Raw genomic sequence first — 22,474 nt, 5'->3', positions numbered from 1 at the left:
AGTCTGAGCCCCCGGGTGTTTTACTGGAATCTTTATATTTAGACTTCAAAACATCCTTGCTTAAAGACACTACAGACGCATGTGTCCTCTCAAGGATGCTTACCCTGCTATTAGTATCTAATAATTAATTTTAATTCAAGCTGTTACTACAATAAAAGCCTAAGGAGGCAGGTGAATGGATCTGTCTGGTTCCTTTAGCCAGGCGGTCCCTTAGCCCTCTCTTCCACAGAAATGTGTGTCAGGGTAATCATTCATCCATCACTCAGGATCTGCTGGTCAGTCCCAACAAATGATATCAATATTTATTTGCTTACTGTCCATCAGTCCCCACTAGAATGGAAGCCCCATGAAAGCAGGGACTCACTACTGTCCTATCCCCAAAGCATATAGTCAAGTTCCCAATAAAGATGTGTTGAAATGAACTGAACCACCTGCCATAAGGCAAGTACTACTATTATCTCCACTGTACCAATGAAAACAACTAAGGCACAGAGAAGTCAAGCAACTGACACAAGATCACACAGCTAGGAAGGCCCTGAACGACCTTCAGACAATTCAATACACACTGCTCCCAGAGCCACAATCTTTAGTATCCCACCAAATAGTGTGAAAGCTGCTTCAATTTCTCTTTACTTTAGTAGACTTTGGGCATGGTTACTATAAGATCAGTCTTGGGCAGAGATCTCTTTCAGAACCAGTTCTCTACTAAGAAGTGTAATTACAACATATGGTCTAAGGGATTAAAGTCTAAAACTGTGCTGTATTGGTCTCATGGGCCATCCAGGCTACAAGCTCACATAAGCCAGGGCAGGCTCAAAGATGGTCTCTGAGACCAAATGCAAATAACTCATTTGCTAATAAAACATTAGGGGATGCTGAACCAGTCCAGTTGCTCGCTGACCCAGCTGAGCACTACCTGTAGTTCACAGTCAAGATCCCAGTTCGAGTGAGATACGATGTGGCTGGAGCGAGGGAAGGGCTCTTATCCCTCATTTCAGTTCTCTGTAGTTTCTGTAATGCCCTGAGGTGTGAGCTTTCCAATAGAGCACCCTCTTCATTGGGGTTTCCACAGGACAAGACAACTCTGAGCTTTAAGCATCAAGAGAAACTGTTTACAAAGAGCTCCCTGGCCCCTCATCCTGGACCGTGACAAACATCCACAGCCGAGCTCTGTTTCCTCTCTTTTCTTTTTTTTTTAGTGAAGTCTACTTTAATTAGTCACCTGCATGCTCACTGGTCTGTCTTTACTGGCTCGTGGCTTTGACTTAATTGGTTTCCTCACTGGATCTATTCAAAGTCCCACGTCAGTAGAGGTACGGTCACAGAAGGGCTCCATTGTTTTATGGTGCCAACACCAGATAAAACAGAGGCACTGAAAGACGTCAGCTGGGGCAACATAAAGCTCATTATTAAGGGCGAAACCTGGGGTTTATGGAATGTCACAAACAGCTCCATTTAAGCTGGCAGCGGGGCTCAGGAAGTGCAAATACATGCGCCCATCAGGAGCGCTGCCCCCTGAACCTTCTTGCTTTGGAAAACCTCGCACCGCCCTATGGTTCTTCTGCACTAAGGTGCCAGACTCTGCAAATGAAGAAAAACAAAAGCCAATGGACAAGAAGACCAGCTGCTGGCTGTCTCCACGGGAACATGAGTTGCGGCTCCTGGCGTATCTATTAGGTGCTTATTCCACTAGGGCAGTGGTTCTCAATCTTCTGGCACTTTAAATACAGTTCCTCATGTTGTGACCCAACCATAAAATTATTTTCGTTGCTACTTCATAACTGTAATGTTGCTACTGTTATGAATCGTAATGTAAATATCTGATATGCAGGCTGGTCTTAGGCGACCCCTGTGAAAGGGTCGTTTGACTGCCAAAGGGGTTGCAACCCACCGGTTGAGAACCCCTGCGCTAGGGGCACACAAAATGCAAGGAAGCTTCCAGAACTCTTCCCCAAAGCAGTAAAGCTGGTGCTGGCAAAGTCGGGAGTGGTGATGAGGAGGGCTGAGTTCTGGGGGGTCATCTGCCGGGCTTCTTGTCCCCGTCTCTGTCTCCGTGGGAAGGCGCACACCCAGTCCCCTGGAAACAGTTGATCCATGGGAAGAAAGACCTGGAAAGATTTCTGGTGGAAATCAAGAGGATTCTAAGCTGATCTGGGTCTGTGTCGTGCTAAACACACCAGCAATGTTTACCCTTGTGGAGTGCTTATCGGGTGTCAAGCACTATGCTACACACTTTACAAACACTTAATATTGCATGCAAACACACACACACACACACACACACACACACAATCATTAAAATTTTCTGGCTTTCTCTTTTTCCCCAGCACTAACCACTGTCTAATGACCTCACTTGTCTATTTTATTTTCTTACTGTCTGTCTTTCCAACTAGAACATAACCTCTGTGAGAACGAGTACCTTGTCTTTGTTATTCCTTATGTTTCCTTAAAACTTAGAGCATGAATCAACACATAACAAGGCCCCAATTATGTGTTCATGAGTGAATGATGAAACCTGACAACAATTCCATCAGAGGTATTATTATTCCCTTTTTACAGATGAGGAAACTGAGGCCTTGAGAGAACACTCACTTGCCCAAGGCCACAGAGACTATAACTGACAGAGCTAGAACATAAACCTGTCTCTAAACATTTCCAAAGATGGACCTATTGCACTACAGAGTGAGTCCTCAAGGTCATCAATAGGTTCCTAGACACTGACTTTAAGCGAAACGACGTATAGCGAAACTAATTTTATCATAGATTAATGGATATAAACAAGAGTCAAGTTCCTACAGCCTATTTCTGGTCACAGAAACATCACCAAATTTCTAAATAAAGACCCAAAGTATTGAAATAAACATGAACTACACATACATTTAAGAAAGATTAATAGAAACAAGTGAAGATAGTTCTTTTCCAGCCCACTGATTCCAGTTCAGGGTCAAGGTGGCCGGAGCCTATCCTGGCTGCTCAGAGTGCAAGACAGGACTCACCTGGACAGGATGCCCTTCCATCTCAGGGTACATCACCCCCTATATCCACTGGGACAGTGTAGACTCTCATGTGTACATCTTTGGGACGTGGGAGGAATCTGAGTGCCCAGAGAAAACCCATGTAGGCATGGTGAGAACATGCAAACTCCATGTGGACAGTGGCCCCAGCCAGGAATCAATTTTTTTCTCATTAATTTTATAATAAAATGAAGTTGAACGAACCACTATTCAAAGACCTGCTGTCCTACACTACGCCACTTGGCAGAACCAGGGGCAGGCTGGAGCTGGCTCTTTCTGGAGTGGCCAATCTTTCCAACTCCAAGGTCGGTGATGTCACTTGGGGAGCCTGACATTTGTCATGGCATCAGTAGTTACATTGTGGAAATCAGCAAAGAGAAACCAGCCAGGCTTCCTCTTTTAGAGACCCAGCTGGCCCACCCGCTCACCTTTGGATATTGGCGATTCAGATGTGTTCTGCTAGCTTTGTTGATGGACTCTTACTAATCCTTACATTCTCAGAATCCTCCTTCTTCCTCCAGGTCCTCTTCCCCTGATCCTGCACTTTTCCTAATGCTCGGACCAGGAAGCCAGCAGACCCTAGGGCAGGAAGGGGAGCAGCCATTCCTCAGTGGGCTGCTTTCAGACCTGAGGCCCGCATGGGCCGCTGGGTCTTTCCACATCATGAATTGGTCCTTATTCCTTATAGACTGACACACCAAGTTTCCCAGGGTGATTTGGTGGGGGGGGGGGTTATAGGGGGGTGTCCTCCTAGCCCCACAGGCCTCCTCTTTCGTCGTTAACCTTTCAGAACTAGAATTATCAAGGCAGGGGAGGGTATCTAGTAGATTTCCCACCTTGCACCTTTCATCTGGTTTGGATTGGGGGTGTATGTCCACCTGGGAGCCCCGGGAAATTCTTGGGCACTGTTCAGAGGAACGGCAGCGGGTGTTTGGTCACAGGACCGCCATTGTCCCAGAACCCTGCCCCCAACCCCACAGGAGTGCTAAGCTGTTTGTAAGCCAGGGTGGCAACAAATCTTTCAAGAGGCTGTTTGAAAATGCTTTATGGCACATGGGGTTACAGGCTCTAGCTGAACAAATGGGAAAATTAGTCTACCTTAAAATATCCAAGGCAAGTCATTTCCTATCACCTTGTTTCTTAAATGTACTTAACACCCAGAAGCTGGGCTTCCCAAATATGGATGAGGGTCATCAGTTAAAATGGCAACTGGGAGATAAAAATCTTCCACTTTAATGGCCACTCATAAAAGGATTCCGTCAGCCCTCTGTTTGGAAAGTGGGGAGTTGGGACTAACAGCAGCAGTCATTAAGTCTTCTAGACTTTAACAGGCTTCGGCTCTTGAGCTGGCCAATGAGCAGGACCTTACCTGCGTCCACCACGTCCACCACGGCTCAGCATCAAACCCTCTGCCCTCCACGGGCCTTCCCCAGATCTCAGGCCTTGGGTTTGTCTTGTTTTGTTGTTTTCCTCTGAGGAAACAAATGATTTGCTTTTCTAGCTCCTTTCTCCAAATTTCTAAACTGTTCCTCACCCCATGAAGAGAGTTACTATTGACAACCAGAGTGACAGTGAGTCCACTTATTTTCTTGTATTCTTTTTCCTTTTTTGAACGTTTTTGCTCTTCTTTTCCCTCCCTTTATTCGTTCATTTCATTCATTCACTCATTCATTTATTCCATTCCATTCCTTCATAAGGATTTATCAAATAATGTCTACTGATTAGGAACTAAGAATGTTAATTCCTAGGGATAGGGTAGTATACCAGTCAGGAATCTGGCCTGCAAAGAGCTTAGTTACTCGTGGGAGTAGGGGGACCCCACAAGTGGAAGCAGAGGGGAGAGAGCAGAGCATTGTGGGCCTGCTCCTAAGAGGTAGAGAAGGCTGCATTTGACCTATGACATGAAAGATGAGCAGGAGTTTGCAAGGGAAGCAAAGGGGAAGAGTGTACCAGACAAGCAAACAACAGGTGCAAAGACCTGAGGCACAAAGCAGTTCAGCTTAGCAAAGGCGCTGAATTAGTGCTGAAGGGTGGAAGGATGAGGAGATTAGCGGTTAGCGATGTGGCTGGGAAAATCAGCAAGAGCTAAATAATGGAAGGTCTAGCGCATGATGGCAAGAAGGTGGGACTGGATCCAGAGCGCCATGAGAAGGTTGGAGCAGAGAGAGACACGATGAATAAAATGACAATAATGAAGGATTAACCAATTCTCCATCACACGGTCACAGCCCCCTTTGAACAGGGGCTGCTGAGTTCCTCTAGATGCCTGGTGTCCTTATCAAATGAGTGATCTGGCCTTAAAGTTGATGACTGGGGGTGGGAGGAAGGGGAGGATGGCCATGACTCACAGGGGCCTGACAAGAAACCAGCCCTGGGACTTTCGATGCCAATGAGAATAAATGAAATCCCTGGGGCTCCCCACAATTGGTCCTTTTTGAGGGGGGAGGCTGGACACTAAGATGCAGGGTCTGTTGAACATTATAACATCCTCCCTGCACATTTTGGCAGGAGAATTAGTTCACAGGCCATGAATTTGAGTCCCTAAATTCTAAACCTTGGCTGGGGAAACAATGTTTGATAAATGTGTCCAGCTCCTGGAATAAAGACCCAGAGCATAAGCAAACCATGAAGTTCAGCCTGTGTCACAGCAAGAGAAGCCCTAGACCACCCCCCCGACACACACACACCTCTCACATACAATGACACACACTCATTCACATACACATACACACACACACCTCTCACATACACTGACACACACTCATGCACTCACACACACACTTGCACATGTATACACACATACACACATACATTCACATATACACATACACTCTCTCTCTCTCTCACACACACACACACACTCATGCACACACACCCTCCCTTTCTTTCCTTCAAATATCAGTTGTTAACATCAATTCCTAACATATCTCCTGCCTAAAAGGTATAAAAGTGACCAAAATATGATGCACACTTAGGAAAGTTGGAGGTGGGGTAGCTCAAGAAGAAAAACACCAGTCAGTCAAGAAGAACCATGAATCCAAACATCACATTATAAAATGTTTCAGTCTTTCGTGGGTTTATTGTATCTCCAAAACTCCTGTCCTATTTTGTGGGCTTACAGGAAACCACTGCATACACCTCGTTTTATTCTCTAGACAACCTTACCCTGCTGTTACCACTTGAGATAGTGACAGAGAAGGGCTGGCCTTTAATTACTGGCTGAACACCTAGGTTACAGAGCTCAAATCCTTTTCATGATGCGTAAAGAGGCCTTGATTAGCTTGTTCCTGGCTCATTAGAACCTTTCTTTGGCATTCTTTCCAACCCCCTACTTCAAGACTGGAATTAGGAGAGCCTAATTTTTAAATACATGCTAAATCTAAGAGGTATGAAAAGTGTTAGAGGCAGATGAAGTGGAGAAGAGGCTATGTAAAGACGACTTCCCACCGGTGGAGACTCAAGACAGCAGCACCCTGAAATCCTGTCTGATCTTTTGTTGTGGAAAGAGTTCTTGGGGCAGCAGACACTTCCATGCATTAAAAAAAAAAAGTGAACAACATTCAAAATGGTGCCTTGTCATAACCAACAACTCCCAGGAGCTCTGCCCATCACCACAATCTGTCAAGGAAGTCGGTCGTGTTTAAAACCCATTTCCCATGAAAGCACCCCCTCCCCACCGTGTCGTTTTTGTGAGTGAAATTCCAATGGTCATCTCTGTTGAGAGAGCTGCCTCCGGCGGGAGTTAAAAATAAATCTATCTGGCAAATGGGGAATTGTTCATGGGGACGGAATTAAACTTCAGCACTTCTTCCTTTTCTCAATTGTACTTTTGTTCCTAGCTTTGGCTGGGAGAGAGTGCACACATTTAGTTGGGAGTTTATGAGTTCATATTTTATAATTAACGTTGCCAACAGGGGAGTTTGATTAATACCAAGCGGTGGATTTTGAGCAATGTTCCATACAAATTGCCAAATTTAGCAATAAAATAAATTGGTTATGTGCACATAATTAGTAGGATGACTACTTAAAATTCAAACCCGAATGTGAATAATTCCAAATCATCTGAGCCACAAATCCATTATTTGTATAGAAGGGGGAAAGTATAGCATTTGGGTTTTATTTTGCCCTCAACCACAATGTTATTCATCACCAGGCTGAACATAATGAAACTTCTACAATGAGTTGGGACAATATTTTAGAGCAACCCCGAAACACACACATACGCGTGCACAGGCACACACAAAGGGAATGCCATAAAGGTAAGAAATACTCCACTGTGAATTTTCACTGCAAATGTAAAAATCTATGATAAAATTTTTCGGCAAATGCATTACACGTTCCTGATGTGCTCTCCGTAACCTCTGGTACACAATTACTCAGCAGAGCCTTTCCCTTTAAATATTCACGGTACCTTATTGTCACCCTGGACTTCTCCAAGCCTTTGCTGCAGTTCTTTGATTTCTTCTCCCAGGTGTTTATTTCGGTCCTGAGAGTCTCTCAATAGTTGTACAAGGTTAGCCTGGAAATACCAACACATTAGGAGATACAATCAGAAACGGAGGAGCGGACAGATGTGAGGCTTTATTAGGCTCGAGGAGGCTGGGGTGCAAGCCCGGCTGAGCCGCACAAAGCCCATCAGAGGAAAGGCGTGTATGAATGCAGCAAGTGTGCGCATCAGGCCCCGACGCTGCCTGGAGGAAATGAAGTTGGCCGTGAACCTCCATTTGGGGATGTTCTTTGTTTCCAGAATAGCTCACAGGTAAGTAATAAAAAAGTTGTAAAAAAAATGTAAGAGCTCTTCACTAAATATCTTGCAAGTGGACATCAAGTTCAATTCTAAAATCTGGGTCAACAATATAGGAAAAGTTCCATTTCCTTGTTTAGATTGTTCCTCCCCACCCCCCTTTCAAATAGATCTTGTTTCATGAACTTTTCTTTGCTACTTCAATGCCCAGAATTTTGATCACATCATGTGCCACAGTTTCAAAAGTCAGGGTCCAGAGATAATTCACGTCTCCTGGGTTGGTTTTCCCACCTTATTCCCAAACAAGGACAATCACCTGCCAGTCTCATCTTCATGACGTCATCCCTTCCTTAAGATTTGCACCCTGCTCAGACCCAGATCCCTCAGCCTGTGTGGGAGGTTGTTCAACCCCACTTCATCTCACACCATGACTGCCCTTTCCCTGTAACATGTGGGCACCTTTTACCACGTTCCCACCCTTCTCCAGGTTCCCCAAATTTGGAATTGTTTGCTCTCCCAGCTATGGGCATGCTTTCATCCACTTAAGCCTGTAACTTATCATTCCACTGAGCCTCATGTGGCTTCCTGTTCTGTGGTACTATTTTGCATTTTGCTAGCTGTCATTTGTTCCAATTCTCACCTTGCTTATTGCATTCTTATCTAACATTAGCAAGAAGACTGCAAGCTATGGAGAGGCAGAGATTCCATTCTCTGCTTCCTCAGCTATACGAAGCCTGTGTTCCACCTAATGTTTTAAAGACTCATGATGGCCCAGCCGGTGTGACTCAGTGGTTGAGCATCGACCTATGAACCAGGAGGTCACGGTTAGATTCTGGTCAGGGCACATGCCCAGATTGCAGGCTCAATCCTTAGTGTGGGGCATGCAGGAGGAAGCTGAGCAATGATTTTCTCTCATCATTTGTTATTCTCTCTCTCTTCCTCGCTGAAATCAATTAAAAAATATATATTAAAAAAAAAGACTCACAGTGAATAAAAGAGGGAAGGAGGGAGGGAAGGAAGCAAGCAACCAGAATATGAGTCCTGGAAAGGAATCGATCGGAAATCATCACACAGGCATTTTAAAGATTACCTCGTACAGTCCCTTCATGTTATAGCTGAAGAAAACTCAGGTCCAGAGCCATTAGGACCCTAGTGTAACTGTAGTGGCTAAATCTCCCAAGACTTCAATGCTACCACACTGCAGAATACTCAGGTATGCTAGGTACTCAAAAGAGAATAAAGGTGAAAGAATGTAAAATTAAACCTGGGCTCATCCTTGACTCCTTACTTTATCTCATCTCCCATATCCCATCTTTTGTCTCTACACTCAAGGTATCCCCCACCCAAGTCAGCTCCCCTCCAAGCTCCTTGCTGTTCCCCATACATACCAGGCATGAGCCCAGCTCAGCACTGTCGCACTGTTCTCTCTCACTGGAATGCTCTTCCTCCAGAATACCTCTTGGTTCACACCTTCACTTTTTCCAGGCCCATGTTTAAAGTTCATGGGATCAAGGGGGCCCACGTAAACCTAAGCCACTTCATCTAATACTGCAACCTGCCCACCTCCACCCTGAACTCCCAAGCCCATTCCCTTACACTACTTTTGCTTTTCTTCCAGAGCACTTGTCATCTTTTTTTTAAAACATGTTTTTATTGATGAGAGAGAGAGAGAGAGAGAGAGAGAGAGAGAGAGAGAGAGAGAGAGAGAAGAGAGAGAAACATGAATGAGAAACATTGATCGGTTGCTTCCTGCACACCCTCTACTGAGGATTGAGCTCACAACCCGGGCATGTGCCCTGATCGAAAATTGAACCAGTGACCTCTTGGTTCATGGGTCAACTCTCAACCACTGGGCCACACTGGCCAGGCAGCACTTGAGCTTACTTTCTGGTTTATTGCTTAGTACTTATTTCCTGTCTCCTTCTCCCTGCTAAAATGGAAGTTACATGAAGGGCAAGGAACTTTGTTTTATCTACTGATCTACCTCAGAAGCTAGTAGATATTTCATAAATATTTTTCTTAATAAGAGACAATATGCTGAGCCTGGAGGTTGTGATCTCAGCCTGGGAGGGAGCTGGAATGATGACAACAATGACCAACACTGAAACCAATACCGGCATGGGCCCTTGCATGAAAAAGCCCACTCATTCCCCCGGGCTGGGTTTAACCAATCCCTGGCTTCTACTCACTTATTTGTGGATGTTACTCAATAAGTGATCTCAGGTTTTTACTACATATTTGCAAAGCTCTTATCTTGTAATCGTTGCATTCCAATCCTCCCAGATTCTGTTCTCAGCAGATAAAAATTTGTTGAAGGATGAGAAATGTTAACTCCCACTTTATAGGGAAGAACACAGAGAATCAAGGGACATTGTAATCAACAAGCTATTTTTGGAAATATCAATGGAATCAGAAAGACTAAGTTGGATCCCAGTCCTGCCACTTACTGAGCTGGGTGACCCTGGGTGAGTTTCTTAACCACTTGAGTGTCCCCATCTGTAAAACAGAGTCACCGTATATACTTCATGTGGGGCCTTGATATTAAAATTGAGCAATGAAGACAGGACACCTACCACAGTGCTTGGCATAGACAGGTGCTGGCTCACGGCTGGTTGCCTCCCTTGATTATGTCCTTCCACTTGCCCCAACTCAACCACACCGGGAACCACTGGGAAGATCTGGCCAAATGCCTCCTTGGGCACAGTTGGCTCCTTTGTGATCCTGGTTCTTCACTGTTCCTTACTCATCTGTCTATTTATATAATAAATATTTATTGAGCACCTTCAGCAGTGAGCAATACACATAACCCCTTACCCTTGTAAGCATGCATTTTAACAAATTATAATAGAGGCCCTGTGCACAGGTGGGGTCCCTTGGCCTGGCTGGTGATCAGGGCCGATAGGGGCCATCTTGCCCAGTCCCGATCAGGCCGATTGGGGCTGGCCAGCAGGGGAGGGATTGCAGAAGGTTGGTCGGCCACCAGAGGTTGGCTGGGGAGTGCACTGACTACCAGAAGGAAGCTCCTGCGTTGAGCATCTGCTCCCTGGTGGTCAGTGCACGTCATAGCGACCAGTTGACCGGTTGTTGGGTCGTTCAGTCATTTGGTCACTTAGGCTTTTATATATATAGATATATTATATTATGTTATATTATATTATATTATATTATATTATATTATATTATATTATATTATATTATATAATGACCAGTAGTTGGATGGTTACCGCTATGGAGAAAAATTGAGCAGGCAAAGGGAACTGAGTGTGCAGGAGAAAGAGCCACAGAGGCCTCACTGGGAAGGCCACCTTTCAACCAAGACCTGGAAAAGGGGCAAGAGTGAGCAAGATCCTTGTGGTAATCCCGGGGGAAGTTCCAGCTGCTGGCTTCCCTCTCTCCCTCTCCCCATCACATCGAAAATGTCCACTTTGGAGAGCAGTTCACCCCAGAGACTACATGAAGTGGACAGAGGATTCAGTTCTTGATTTTTTTTTCCAGTTCTTCCCTGGTTCCACCCCTTCCTCCTGTAGGTCTTCTTTCTCAGCACAAACTGTCACAGGTGGGCAGCCTCTGCTTTTCCTCCATGCAACTCCAAAACATTTCCCAGACATTTGCTCAGCAAGCATAATCCCTTTCCACCAGAGAGGGGGACATGCCCCAGGCCCAGTAACCGGCCCAGAGGAGGGGGAGGAGCCCAGGGCTGAAGGCAGCCTCCCAGGGCCCACTGCCGCCGGCACATGGTCAGGCATCTCAGCACCCCATCTGCAGGACACACAGCAAAATCCACCTTCACAGCACCTGCCTTTTCTTCAGCGGCAGAAGAGATGCTCAGAGAGACATGCTTATAACAGTAATAGTGAAAACTTCATAAAAGACAAACAATTGCCCCAAAACTGCAATGCCCTAACCTTCCCTGTTTGAATCGATAATGGCTTGAGTCTCTCAGGTGGGGTGGATGTTCACCCACCAGCATCACCGCAGTATCTAAGTCAGTACAACTCCACATGTCCACGGTGAAAGACCGGTTCTCTACCTCTACTCCATCACAAACCAGCACTGTTACAAAATATAATAGAAATCAACTACTAGGAAAATGAATTTAAGATATCAAGACTCCAAGTGTTTGTTAGATTCAAAAATCCTGCTGTCTGCCCAGCCAGCGTGGCTCAGTGGTTGAGCATCAACCTATGAACCAGGAGGTCATGGTTCGATTCCCAGTCAGGGCACATGCTGGGGTTGCAGGCTCGATCCCCAGCGTAGGGTGGGCAGGAAGCAGCCAATCAATGATTCTCTCTCATTATTCATGTTTCTATTTCTCTTTTCCTCTGCCCTCCTCTCTGAAATAAATAAAAATATATTTTAAAAAAAACCTGCTGTCAGATTGCAGTCAAAGTTTCTGAACACTTCCTCTTCATTTCTGCACTGAGTTTGTCCAGCAACAGCAGCCTGAGCCGGGCACTGGTCCTTGGGCATCACTTTGAATAGCACTGAGCTCAGCGATGCTCCACAGGATTTAGACCTCAGAACAGGGCGGGCACCTGGTATATACCTCCAATGATACACAAAGCAGAGAACAGGGCTGCTTCAGGGAACAGCGATTCAGAGACCCAGTGATGTGACTGTCAAACATGATTTACTCTGCAGCCTGACTCAAAAGAAATCTACCAAAATAAAATCAGTAGCGTCTACAGTGGCTGCAAAACAATAGTCAATCAAGTGAGTTCACAGTAAATCTACACCAGCTTTAAAACTGACCCCTGGGGTAGGCTGGGGTGGGGAGGTGTCCTGTGTTAGGGAAGGTAACTTGTAATTTTCTTCTACGTTTCACAGGCTGGAGTACTTGTCAGCACACAATTCTTTCCTATTCATCAGGCCTTCCACCTCCACTCCTGAACAATAACTCTGAAAACTAGACAACCACTATTCTGATACGGTGCCTAACACCTTAAAGAACAAGAAGAAAGAAAGACAAGAGAAGTGGTACATTTCAAAGCACTCAAAATAGAGGAGAAAAGTTCACACCATTTTTTTGGCCAAAAATAATGCCTGTGACTCACACACATTCACTGTAACAACCCATCCAGTGAACATGGGACACCTGCTTGTAATGTATCAGCCATGCAGAGCGTGTTGTCTCCATGTTATCAGGAAGGACTCTGTGACCATCGGTTTAGAATAGCAGCTCTGGGTGCAGGAAATGTCAGGGGAAGGTAGCAGATGCTGGGAAGGATTTCACAGGGAAAGAAAACAAAGCCAAGAGATTATTTTCTCTAAACCTCTGGGGCAGGTGGGAGCATGAATAGCAGAACATGAAAAGGCTTAAAGAGAAGCCTACTTTCAATATTCAGATCTAGCCAAGGCCGAAAGGAACGGTTGACATTTTAGCTCTGATCATAGCGGAATGCTGAATATAGTGGGATATATTGCAGAATGCATATATTTGAAGTTCCTCTTTTTGGCTAGAAGTTGATCTATTAAAATAGGGATGCAGAAGGGAGGGGAGAGAGAGTTGATGAAAATAGAGCCAGGAGGCCTGAGGCTGAGAGGATATCACAACTCTCCATTCCGACATACCTTCCTTTGTCAGAGGAAGAGCTCAACCCCCAGTTACCACGGATGTCTGCAGAAGCTTTGCCAAGGCCAGCCCCCACTGCGGGAAAGGTGGGGCCCACAGAAATTCTCTCTGCACAGAGGTTAAGACGATACCCCTGATGGCTGTTGTGAAGGCAGAGCCCTGGGACCAGAGAGGCCAGTGATCTTCTCACCCCAGCGCTCCCTCTGCTTGGCTGCAGAAGTTCCCACGGGGGCAGATGCGCCCTGTGAGCAATGAGAGTCTCTCCAACTCTCCCCAAGTCCTACTGCATCCTGTGAACTCCAGCATGAAATATTCATAAAATCATATGCCTTTTCTTCCGTTAATCGCTCTCCTGTTAGTTAGATTTGCAGGCCCCCATTCACGGAACCTAGGAGGGCAGAGGATAAGAACAACATCCCAGCCTCTACCTCTGTTTCAATTCCCTTAGAAATGCCACAACATGTGTCAGCACCGTTTACACTCTAGATCAGCCGTGGGCAAACTACGGCCCGCGGGCCGGATCCGGCCAGTTTGAAATGAATAAAACTTAAAAAAAAAAGACCATACCCTTTTATGTAATGATGTTTACTTTGAATTTATATTAGTTCACACAAACACTCCATCCATGCTTTTGTTCCGGCCCTCCGGTCCAGTTTAAGAACCCATTGTGGCCCTCGAGTCAAAAAGTTTGCCCACCCCTGCTCTAGATGCAATATGTTCTTTCAACTTACAAAAAGCGACAGGAGATTCATGAGAAATGATGCCTCATGCTTGGCAGTGACGATCACTGTTAGGGCCTCCTGTTTCCAATGACCGAGTAACCATCACTGGTCCCGAGGAGGGGGTTTCAGGATGCGAGTTGGAGGAGACAGCCCTGAATCTCTGAGACGGGAGAAAAGGATTCGCATAGACCATTCTTCTCCCCGATGTCAGAATGAAAAGATGGTTGCAAGCGGATCAGAATAAGTCACTCCAAAAATATGCCACTTTGTCGTAGAGATTATTTTGAGCTGAAGAAATTGAGAATCAACAGATACGGAGAGCTCTCCTTCCTCCCCTTGCTTGCCTGAAAGCAGGGCATACATTTCCTTTTGTGAGCATGTCCTATCGGCCCCAGTACCAGAAGAAGAGTGACTCTTATCACCCGAGACTGAGAGTGGGCACCATAAACAACCCTAATTAAAATAACCCTCATCTCCAGTTAGTTTCCACATATATTTCCTAGTCACTTCCCCACAATTTGTCATCCCTTGAAGCCCAAACCCCATCCTTTTGTTAGAATCTAAACTAATAAAAGACAAACATGCAAATTGACCATACCTTTGCTACACCTTAAGCCACACCCACCAGCCAACCAGAGCAACTATATGCAAATTAACCCAACCAAGATTGTGGCCAGCAGCCACGGAGCTGGAGCAAGCAGGAGGCTTGGTTGCTCCAGTGATGGAGGAAGTCAAGCTTCCTGGCCACAGCGGATCTGAGCTCCACTCAAAGCGACAAAGTTTCAATTATAGAAGGTAAATAAACCCCAGATACCTGCTTTCAGCCAGCCGTGGCCATGGAGCTAGAGCCTTGGGTTGCCCCTGGTGATGGAGGAAGCCAAGCCCTGGCCGGCTCTGAGCTCCACTGCAGGCTACAAAGTTTCAATTATAGAAGGTAAATAAATCCCAGGGGAAAAAAAGAAAAAAAGGAGAGGCTGGGAGCTTCCATCGCCGGGGAGGCTTGGCCAGCCTGAAAACGGCCCTCAGCCCCTCACCCAGACTGGCCAGGCACCCCAGTGGGGACCCCCTACCCTAAAGGGGGTGTGACCAGCCTAAAAACAGCCATCAGTCCTTCACCCAGGCTCGTCAAACCTCCATGGGGTAAGGGTCCCCACTGGGGAGGGGGGCTTGACCAGCCTGCAAAAAGCCATTGGCCCCTCACCCAGGCTGGCCAGGCACCCCAGTGAGACCCCCACCCTGATCCAGGACATCCTTCAGGACAAACCAGCCGGCTCCCACCCATGCACCAGGCCTCTATCCTATATAATAAAAGGGTAATATGCAAACTGACCCTAACAGCAGAACGACTGGGAATGACTGGTCACTATGGCACACACTGACCACCAGGGAGCAGATGCTCAATGCAGGAGCTGCCCCCTGGTGGTCAGTGTGCTCCCACAGGGGGAGCCCTGCTCAGCCACAAGCCAGGCTGATGGCTGCCAGTACAGTGGTGGTGCTGGGAGCCTCTCCCGCTTCCTCAGCAGCACTAAGGATGTTAGACTGCAGCTTAGGCCTGCTCCCCGCTGGCAAGTGGACATCCCCCAAGGGCTCCTGGGCTGCCAGAGGGATGTCTGATTGCCAGCTTAGGCCCAATCCCCCGAGGAGTGGGTCTAAGCCAGCAGGTGGTCATCCCCTGAGGGGGCCCAGACTGCGAGAAGGCACAGGCCTGGCTGAGGGACCCCCCGCCCCCTGAGTGCACAAATTTTTGTGCATTGGGCCTCTAATGGTATATAAGCCCCCACCCAAGTCTAGCCAGTTCATTGAGTTTCCCTTTTCTATAAATTCCCTTCCACATAAAATATTCATAAAACCATGTTTTCTCCTGTTAATCACTCTCCTGCTAGTTAAATTTGCAGGCCCCCATTCACGGAACCTAAGAGGACAGAGGATATAAAACAACATCAAGAGAAAGTGATAACAAGTTTAAGATTAACCTTCCAACCTGGCACTAACCCAGACCCTTCAGTCATCTTGAATCTTGCTAATTTATTAGATGCACAGCATTTCAGGTAACATAGCCATAGAAAAATTCCTCTACACTGTAGAATAAAAGATGATGCATTACCAGAGAGCCCTGTATCTTACTTCTCAAGTTGCTGATATGGCAAAACGGGAAATAAAAAATGTGAGGGAAAAGTCAGAGAGACCAGTAAAACCTTGACCTAGGCACTTCCTCAAGAAGAGTAAGAAGCCCAGCTGGTGTGGCTCAGTGGTAGAGCATCGACCTATGAACCAGGAGGTCATGGTTGGATTCCCAGTCAGGGCACATGCCCAGGGTTGTGGGCTCAATCCTCAGTGGGGGGCATGCTGGAGGCAGCCAATCAATCATTTTTTCTCATCATTGATGTTTCTATCTCTCTCTCTCTCCTGCTCCCTTCCTCTCTGAAATCAGTAAAAAACTATTTTTTAAAAAGAAGAAGAGTAAGGAAAAAAGAGCAGGAGAAAGAAAGAGACCAGATTCAGAAAATGCTGCTCAACTACATGGAGCTAAAAAGTTTGATACTCTGGAGCCCTTACCCCACACCTTCAATAAGGGAACATACTACATAAAACAAGAATATGTAAAAAAAAAAAAAAAAAAAAAAAGTTTGATGAAACATCAAGCTTACTTGAGAGGTGTGATTGATAGCAAATTTAATTGCAATTTCTACTCGGCTGCTTTGGTGCACGGCGACTCCTGTGTTAATAGTAATAGAGTGAAACTTGTTCTGCTGAGCAAGGGCCCACTGTTCACAGCAACTGCCAAGGTGATGACCTTGGCTACAGCGACAGCTTTCTGATTTACAGAAAACAACCACCCGAGAGATTATTCCATACATAGCTGTTGGCTGAGCAAGGAGCCCTCAGCAGCCTACTCCCACCTCATAGAAAGATCTCGGACATAATCTCAAAACACACACTTGCCAACAAATGCATTTCCAGCCCCCGGGGGCAAACACTCTTCATTAGGTTTGGGAGGTGGCTGCGTAAATAAATATTTGCTTAATCTTGCTCATTATGATTCTGCATCTGCCACTTTAGTGGCTCCCTTAACAGCTCCCAAGTTCTTTGGACGCACTGAGCCTAAATTTCCTCACCTACCAATTGGGGGTGCTTGCACCTTCCTTACAATATTGTTGTCAGGATTCAAAGGGCTTAGACTTACAGCAAGAGGCATTAGGGCTCCGAAGGAAGTTGCCGTTATGTTTTGGGAGATATCCCACAGGCTGGACCCTGGATGTTTCCCCCAGGTTCCCTGGTGTGACAGGAAAGTCGTACCTACTGTTCAAAGTGTTATGAAAGGAACATCTCAAAGTACGCGAGACCTTTGAAGGGAGTTTTCGATTCTGAGCATCAAACCGAGACTCAGATGCAAAGCTGCTCTGCCTCACAGTCACCGGGGACTGAAATAAGATTGACTAAGAAGACGTTGCTACTGAACTGATAGGCTCCCTCCCACCCCACAGGGGGCCCTCTGCTCTGATTTCTCCAGGGTTGTCATCCTGGCGTATGTCACCGTCTAAATAAGCCATCACTTTTTAAGGGAAGAAAGCAAAGGCTCCCTCCTAGACCCAGAGGAAGCCTCCCGTGGCATAGCTGCACAAAATCACAACCGGAAAAGACAACAATGCATCTGGTGACTCACTCCAGGAGGAATTTGCGTGGGGAGAGTGGGCTGCCGTGACTGCCCCAAATCCCACTTTATAAGAAGATTAACCCAAGATCATTTAAATTCCCCTTCTGTCTCCTTTGGAGAGGCTGCTTGTTTAGCAAAAGACAAATATTTAGAGGCATCTGAGATCTTTCGGTGATCTCTCGCTGCAGTGCGAAGGGGTGCCCCGCACATGGTTCTGCCTGGAGTACCAGGAAGAAATTTCCATTTCAATATTGCACGGGAAGCTATTAGTGCATCGCTGCTGTCACGTCTCCTTCACAGCTTCTTTAACGGATGATTTACCATTGGAAATTGAGTTGTTTTCAAAAGGATTCTAAGTTCTAAAAGAAAGCCTTGACAACTATGTTTCTTGCACCACAATCATGAAAGTTCTGGTCTGTCCTCTGAGGAGGAGACAAACAAAGCAGGAAAAAAAGGTCCTAGCCAGTTTGGCTCAGAGGATAGAGCATTGGCCTGCAGACTGAAGGGTCCTAGGTTCGATTCCGGTCAAGGGCATATGCCCAGGTTGCGGGTTCGATCCCTAGTAAGGGGGTGCTCGAGGCAGCTGATCAATGATTGTCTCTCATCATTGACGTTTGTATCTCTCCCTCTTCCTCCCTCTCTGAAATTAATAAAAGTATATATTTTTTAAATAGCAGGAAAAAAGTATGGCCAGATATTGTTGGTCGCAGAAAAGAACAGTGGGTTAGGCCACAACTCCTAGGTTAATTTCTGGTGCTCCTCCACTCTGAAGCAGAGGGCCTCGAATAAAGCTTTTAATCTGTGGACTTTCAGAATGGGTTGAATTAAATATTGATTATGCTTCCTCTCCACTCAAGTATTCTAAGAATCAAATGTAGAACAAAAATACCTGAACTCAAACCCTGAACCACAAGTTAGGAGATCTGGAATCTAATGCTGCTCTATTAACCTGTTGTGTGACCTTGGACAAGTTACATGAAAAATTAAAAATAGCCAATCAATTTTTTCACTCACCATGGAGCACTCACCAAGTACAAGGAAGTCAGCATTATCATACCAGTCCTTCATAAGAACTTTATGAATATGTCTCATTATTATGTTCATTTTGAAGAGAAGGAAATTGAGTCCCAGAAAGGTTACACAAGATCACCCAGTCAGCAAGTAGTTGGGTTAAATTTGAATCCATGATGCCCATAATGTGCCCTTGAGACTTCATGAAGGACATCCTTGCCAGTGTGACCTCAGAAGATAGGATAGTATATCCGTATATCCATCCATTCATCCATCCATTCATCCATCCATTCATCCAGCTATGCATACATAGTCTCTGAAAAGCACAAACCGCTACAAAGCACAAGCCATGTCTACTTATATCTGAGAAGAACCCTCAATACATTTAGAGCAGCAGCTCTTAAATGCAGTGTAAGGAACCCCAAGGATCCGTGGACAGGAAGCAGACAGTCAATGAATGTAGGAAATTGAATGCAAATATTTTTGTGGGCATCTATGTGCAGCATTTCTGGAGCAAAGGCCCATGGCTTTCATCATATTCCCAAAGATATCTCTGATTCTCAAGACTGTAAGAACCACTGGTCCAGAGAAATGGAACTGAAAACACTACTTGACATATCTCATTTGTTCCTTTAGCCACACTATGTGGTGAGCACTACCACATTTTCTCCCATTTTATGGATGAGAAAACTGAGACTCACACGCCAAAAGCAACCTTCCCAAATCCACACAATTTGTTTGATGGCTATCACTGCTGGCTGCCTCATAGTGCTTCCATTCCAGATGCTTAATCTAAGGCGATGATGTGCCGTACCCTCCTGGTGAATGTTAATAGACCAGGAATAGGAGCATGTCCAGCACTCACCCAACTAGACTTGTATTCTGTGGCTGGGTTTTCTACCCCTTCTGCTTTTGGGGAACCAACCTTAGAAGAAAACTGATGCTAAGAGGAAGCTGGCATTAAAATAGGCACAGTGGTAGAGTGGTCAGATAAAACACTGGATGCCCAGTTCAATTTGAATTTCAGATAAACAATGAATAACGCTTTAGCATAAGTATTCCCTAATAATACATGCGACATAACTTTGTACTGAAAAAGTATTAATTATCTATCAGAATTCAAATTTATCCGGGTGTCCTGTATTTTTATGCGCTAAATGTAGCACAATGGACCTGCCAACTATACAGCAACTGAGGCCTGCACTACCTCTTGACTTTAGGTTATGTAAGGTCATTGATTCCTGCATTGCTTAAGCAGTCTAGAATTTCTGTCACATGCACCCCAATGCATCCTACCTCGTGCAGCAAATCAGTGGTTCCAACCCCAGCAGGAGGGGTGCAGAATGAAAGCTCACAGCACCATACTAAATCCCAGAGGGACAGAAACTCCACACCATATTAAAAGTTACAAAGCCCGTACTTGTGTGGCTTTTTTTTTTCTATAAGAACGAAGTTTGACAGATTTACTGGAATTCATCAGATTTTCCTCAGTCAATGTAAATTCTGTATTACATAGTCACAGGGTGTGAATTCATTTACACTGTAAAACTCTTTCATGTATACTAACAAACTCTAAAGTCATGCCAGAGATGACTGCTCATAGCCACCCCAAATCACAAAAACAAAAGCACCTAGCAATTCCAGATGAAGATGCCAATTTTTGGACATTAATGCTAAATGTTCATGTAATTTTGTTTAGAAAAAAAATCAACTGGCTCCATAGAAAAGTTTGACTTTAGATAAAATCTGAAACATTGTAAAGCAATCAAATAAAATAGCAAGGAGGTTATGGGTGTGAGTAGAACCGATTGACTGAATAGGTAGCCACAGGACTGAATTGCTATTTAAGGGTAAATGGGCATGCCTGTGCACATGTGCGTGTGTGTGTGTGTGTGTGTGTGTGTGTGTCTTGACCATACTATTTACGCAGCATCAAAAATTACAAGGTAATGAACCTAAGACATTTATATGCAATACCAGGTATATGGTCAATGAACAAAAACAGGATGTTTAGTTAGCTGTGACAGTTATGAAAAGACCAAACAAACTTGTCCTTATTTGCATCCACAAGTTTCGAAGCCCTGCTCTGGTATAGAGAATTCCTATAACCTGGAACACACAGCATTAACATCACATCATCTGGGCTCCCCTCAAGCCCATAAAAGGCGATAACTCAGGGTATGTCAGCATAGAACAATTGTGAAGTTAAGAAAAGTTCTAACAAATATATCTTTGGAAAAAGCAATATATGTGTGTGTATGTATGTAACTGTATTAAAAGAAATTTGATGTACAATATTCCTGGGTACAATCCTATGAAAATGTTAACTGTCCCCAAATTAATCTATAAATTTACCAAGCCCTGGATCAAAATATCAATAGGTATGGATTTGGGGCGGGGGGGGGGGGGTCAGAGGAGCACCTGATAAAATGTTTGTTATCTTCCTGAAAAAGAAGAGCAAAGGGAAGGAGATGAGCCCAAATAGATATTGAAAGTATTATAAAGTAAAACCAGAATAATGTGGTAGGACCACAGGACTACATAGAAGTTCAAAGGAACAGAACCGGAAGTCCAGACACAGATCCATGTATTTATACAAGGATTTGTTCATTGATGAAAGTGGGCATCTGAAAGCCACAGGAAATAATTGAATTTTTCAGTAAACAATGTTGGCTACCATTTAGGAGAAAATAACATAAATGGCTTGTGAGTTTTGCTGGTAAGATGGCTTTTAAAAGTCCGAAGTGCTAGGTGTCCACCGATAGGTGAATGGATAAAGAAGATGTGATACATACGTACAATGGAATATCACTCAGGAATATGAAAAAAAATGAAATCTTAACATTTGCAACAACATTGATGGACATAGAGGGTATTATGCTAAGTGAAATAACTCAAAACGAGAAAGACATACCATATGATTTCACTTATATGTGCAATCTAAAACAAAACAAAATAAAACAAATGAACAAACAAAAGAAAAGAAAAACAAACCCATAGAAACAGTACAAACTGATGATTGTCAGAGGGGAGGTGATTGGGGGGATAGGTGAAAAGGTGAAGGGGAATAAGAGGTACAAACTTCTAGTTATAAAATAAATAAGTCATGGGAAGGTAATATACAGCACAGGGAATGTAGTCAATAATATCACAAGCCCTAGCCAATTTGGCTCAAGGGATAGAGCGCCGGCCCATGAACTGAAGGGTTCTGGGTTCGATTCTGATCAAGGACACATACCTCGGTTGCAGGCTCAATCCTTAGCCCTGGTTGGGGAAGCAACCAATCGATGTGTCTCCCTCACATCGATGTCTCTCTCTCTCTGTCTCTCTCCCTCCTTTCTACTCTCTCTAAAAATCAATGGAAAAATATCCTTGGGTGAGGATTAACAACAACAATAATATCATAACAATTTTGTATGATGACAGATGGGACCTAGACTTATTGTGGTGATCTCATTGTAAGGTATACAATGTTGAATCACTATGTTGTACACTTGAAGCTAATATAATATTGTATGCTAACTATACTAAAATATAAATAAAATAAAATACAAAATTGAAAAAAAAGTCTGAAGTGGCAGAAAATAAACAGTAAAATGTTACCATCCATGGAACAGTAAGTTAATGTGCTATAGCCATGAACCTTCAACTTATGGTTTCCCAACAAGAAAGGGAATGTGGTCAATTCCTTGGAAGAAGGAATGGGGTGCACTCTGCAACCTGTTGGACTTCACTTGGTTCCCTTCACCCATCACC

At 44.8% G+C, this 22,474-nt stretch overlaps 1 protein-coding gene across 7 annotated transcripts in view; it reads right to left on the bottom strand.

Annotated features, from left to right (window-relative positions):
- The window catches only part of CCDC149 (coiled-coil domain containing 149), a 100,383-nt gene that overhangs the window by 38,940 nt on the left and 38,969 nt on the right, over positions 1-22,474 (bottom strand). For 6 of the 7 annotated variants that reach the window (XM_059674226.1, XM_059674219.1, XM_059674233.1 and 3 more), the window contains exon 4: positions 7,426-7,533. The exons of the other annotated variant lie outside the window; for it this stretch is intronic. In XM_059674226.1, the coding sequence (XP_059530209.1) occupies positions 7,426-7,533 (108 nt within the window). The remainder of the gene's footprint in view (positions 1-7,425; positions 7,534-22,474) is intronic. 7 annotated transcript variants of the gene reach the window in all.

Source organism: Myotis daubentonii, chromosome 1 (genome assembly GCF_963259705.1).
Source record: "Myotis daubentonii chromosome 1, mMyoDau2.1, whole genome shotgun sequence".
In the NCBI taxonomy this organism is placed as follows: Eukaryota; Metazoa; Chordata; class Mammalia; order Chiroptera; family Vespertilionidae; genus Myotis; species Myotis daubentonii.
This window is presented reverse-complemented; position numbering and strand designations above follow the sequence as displayed.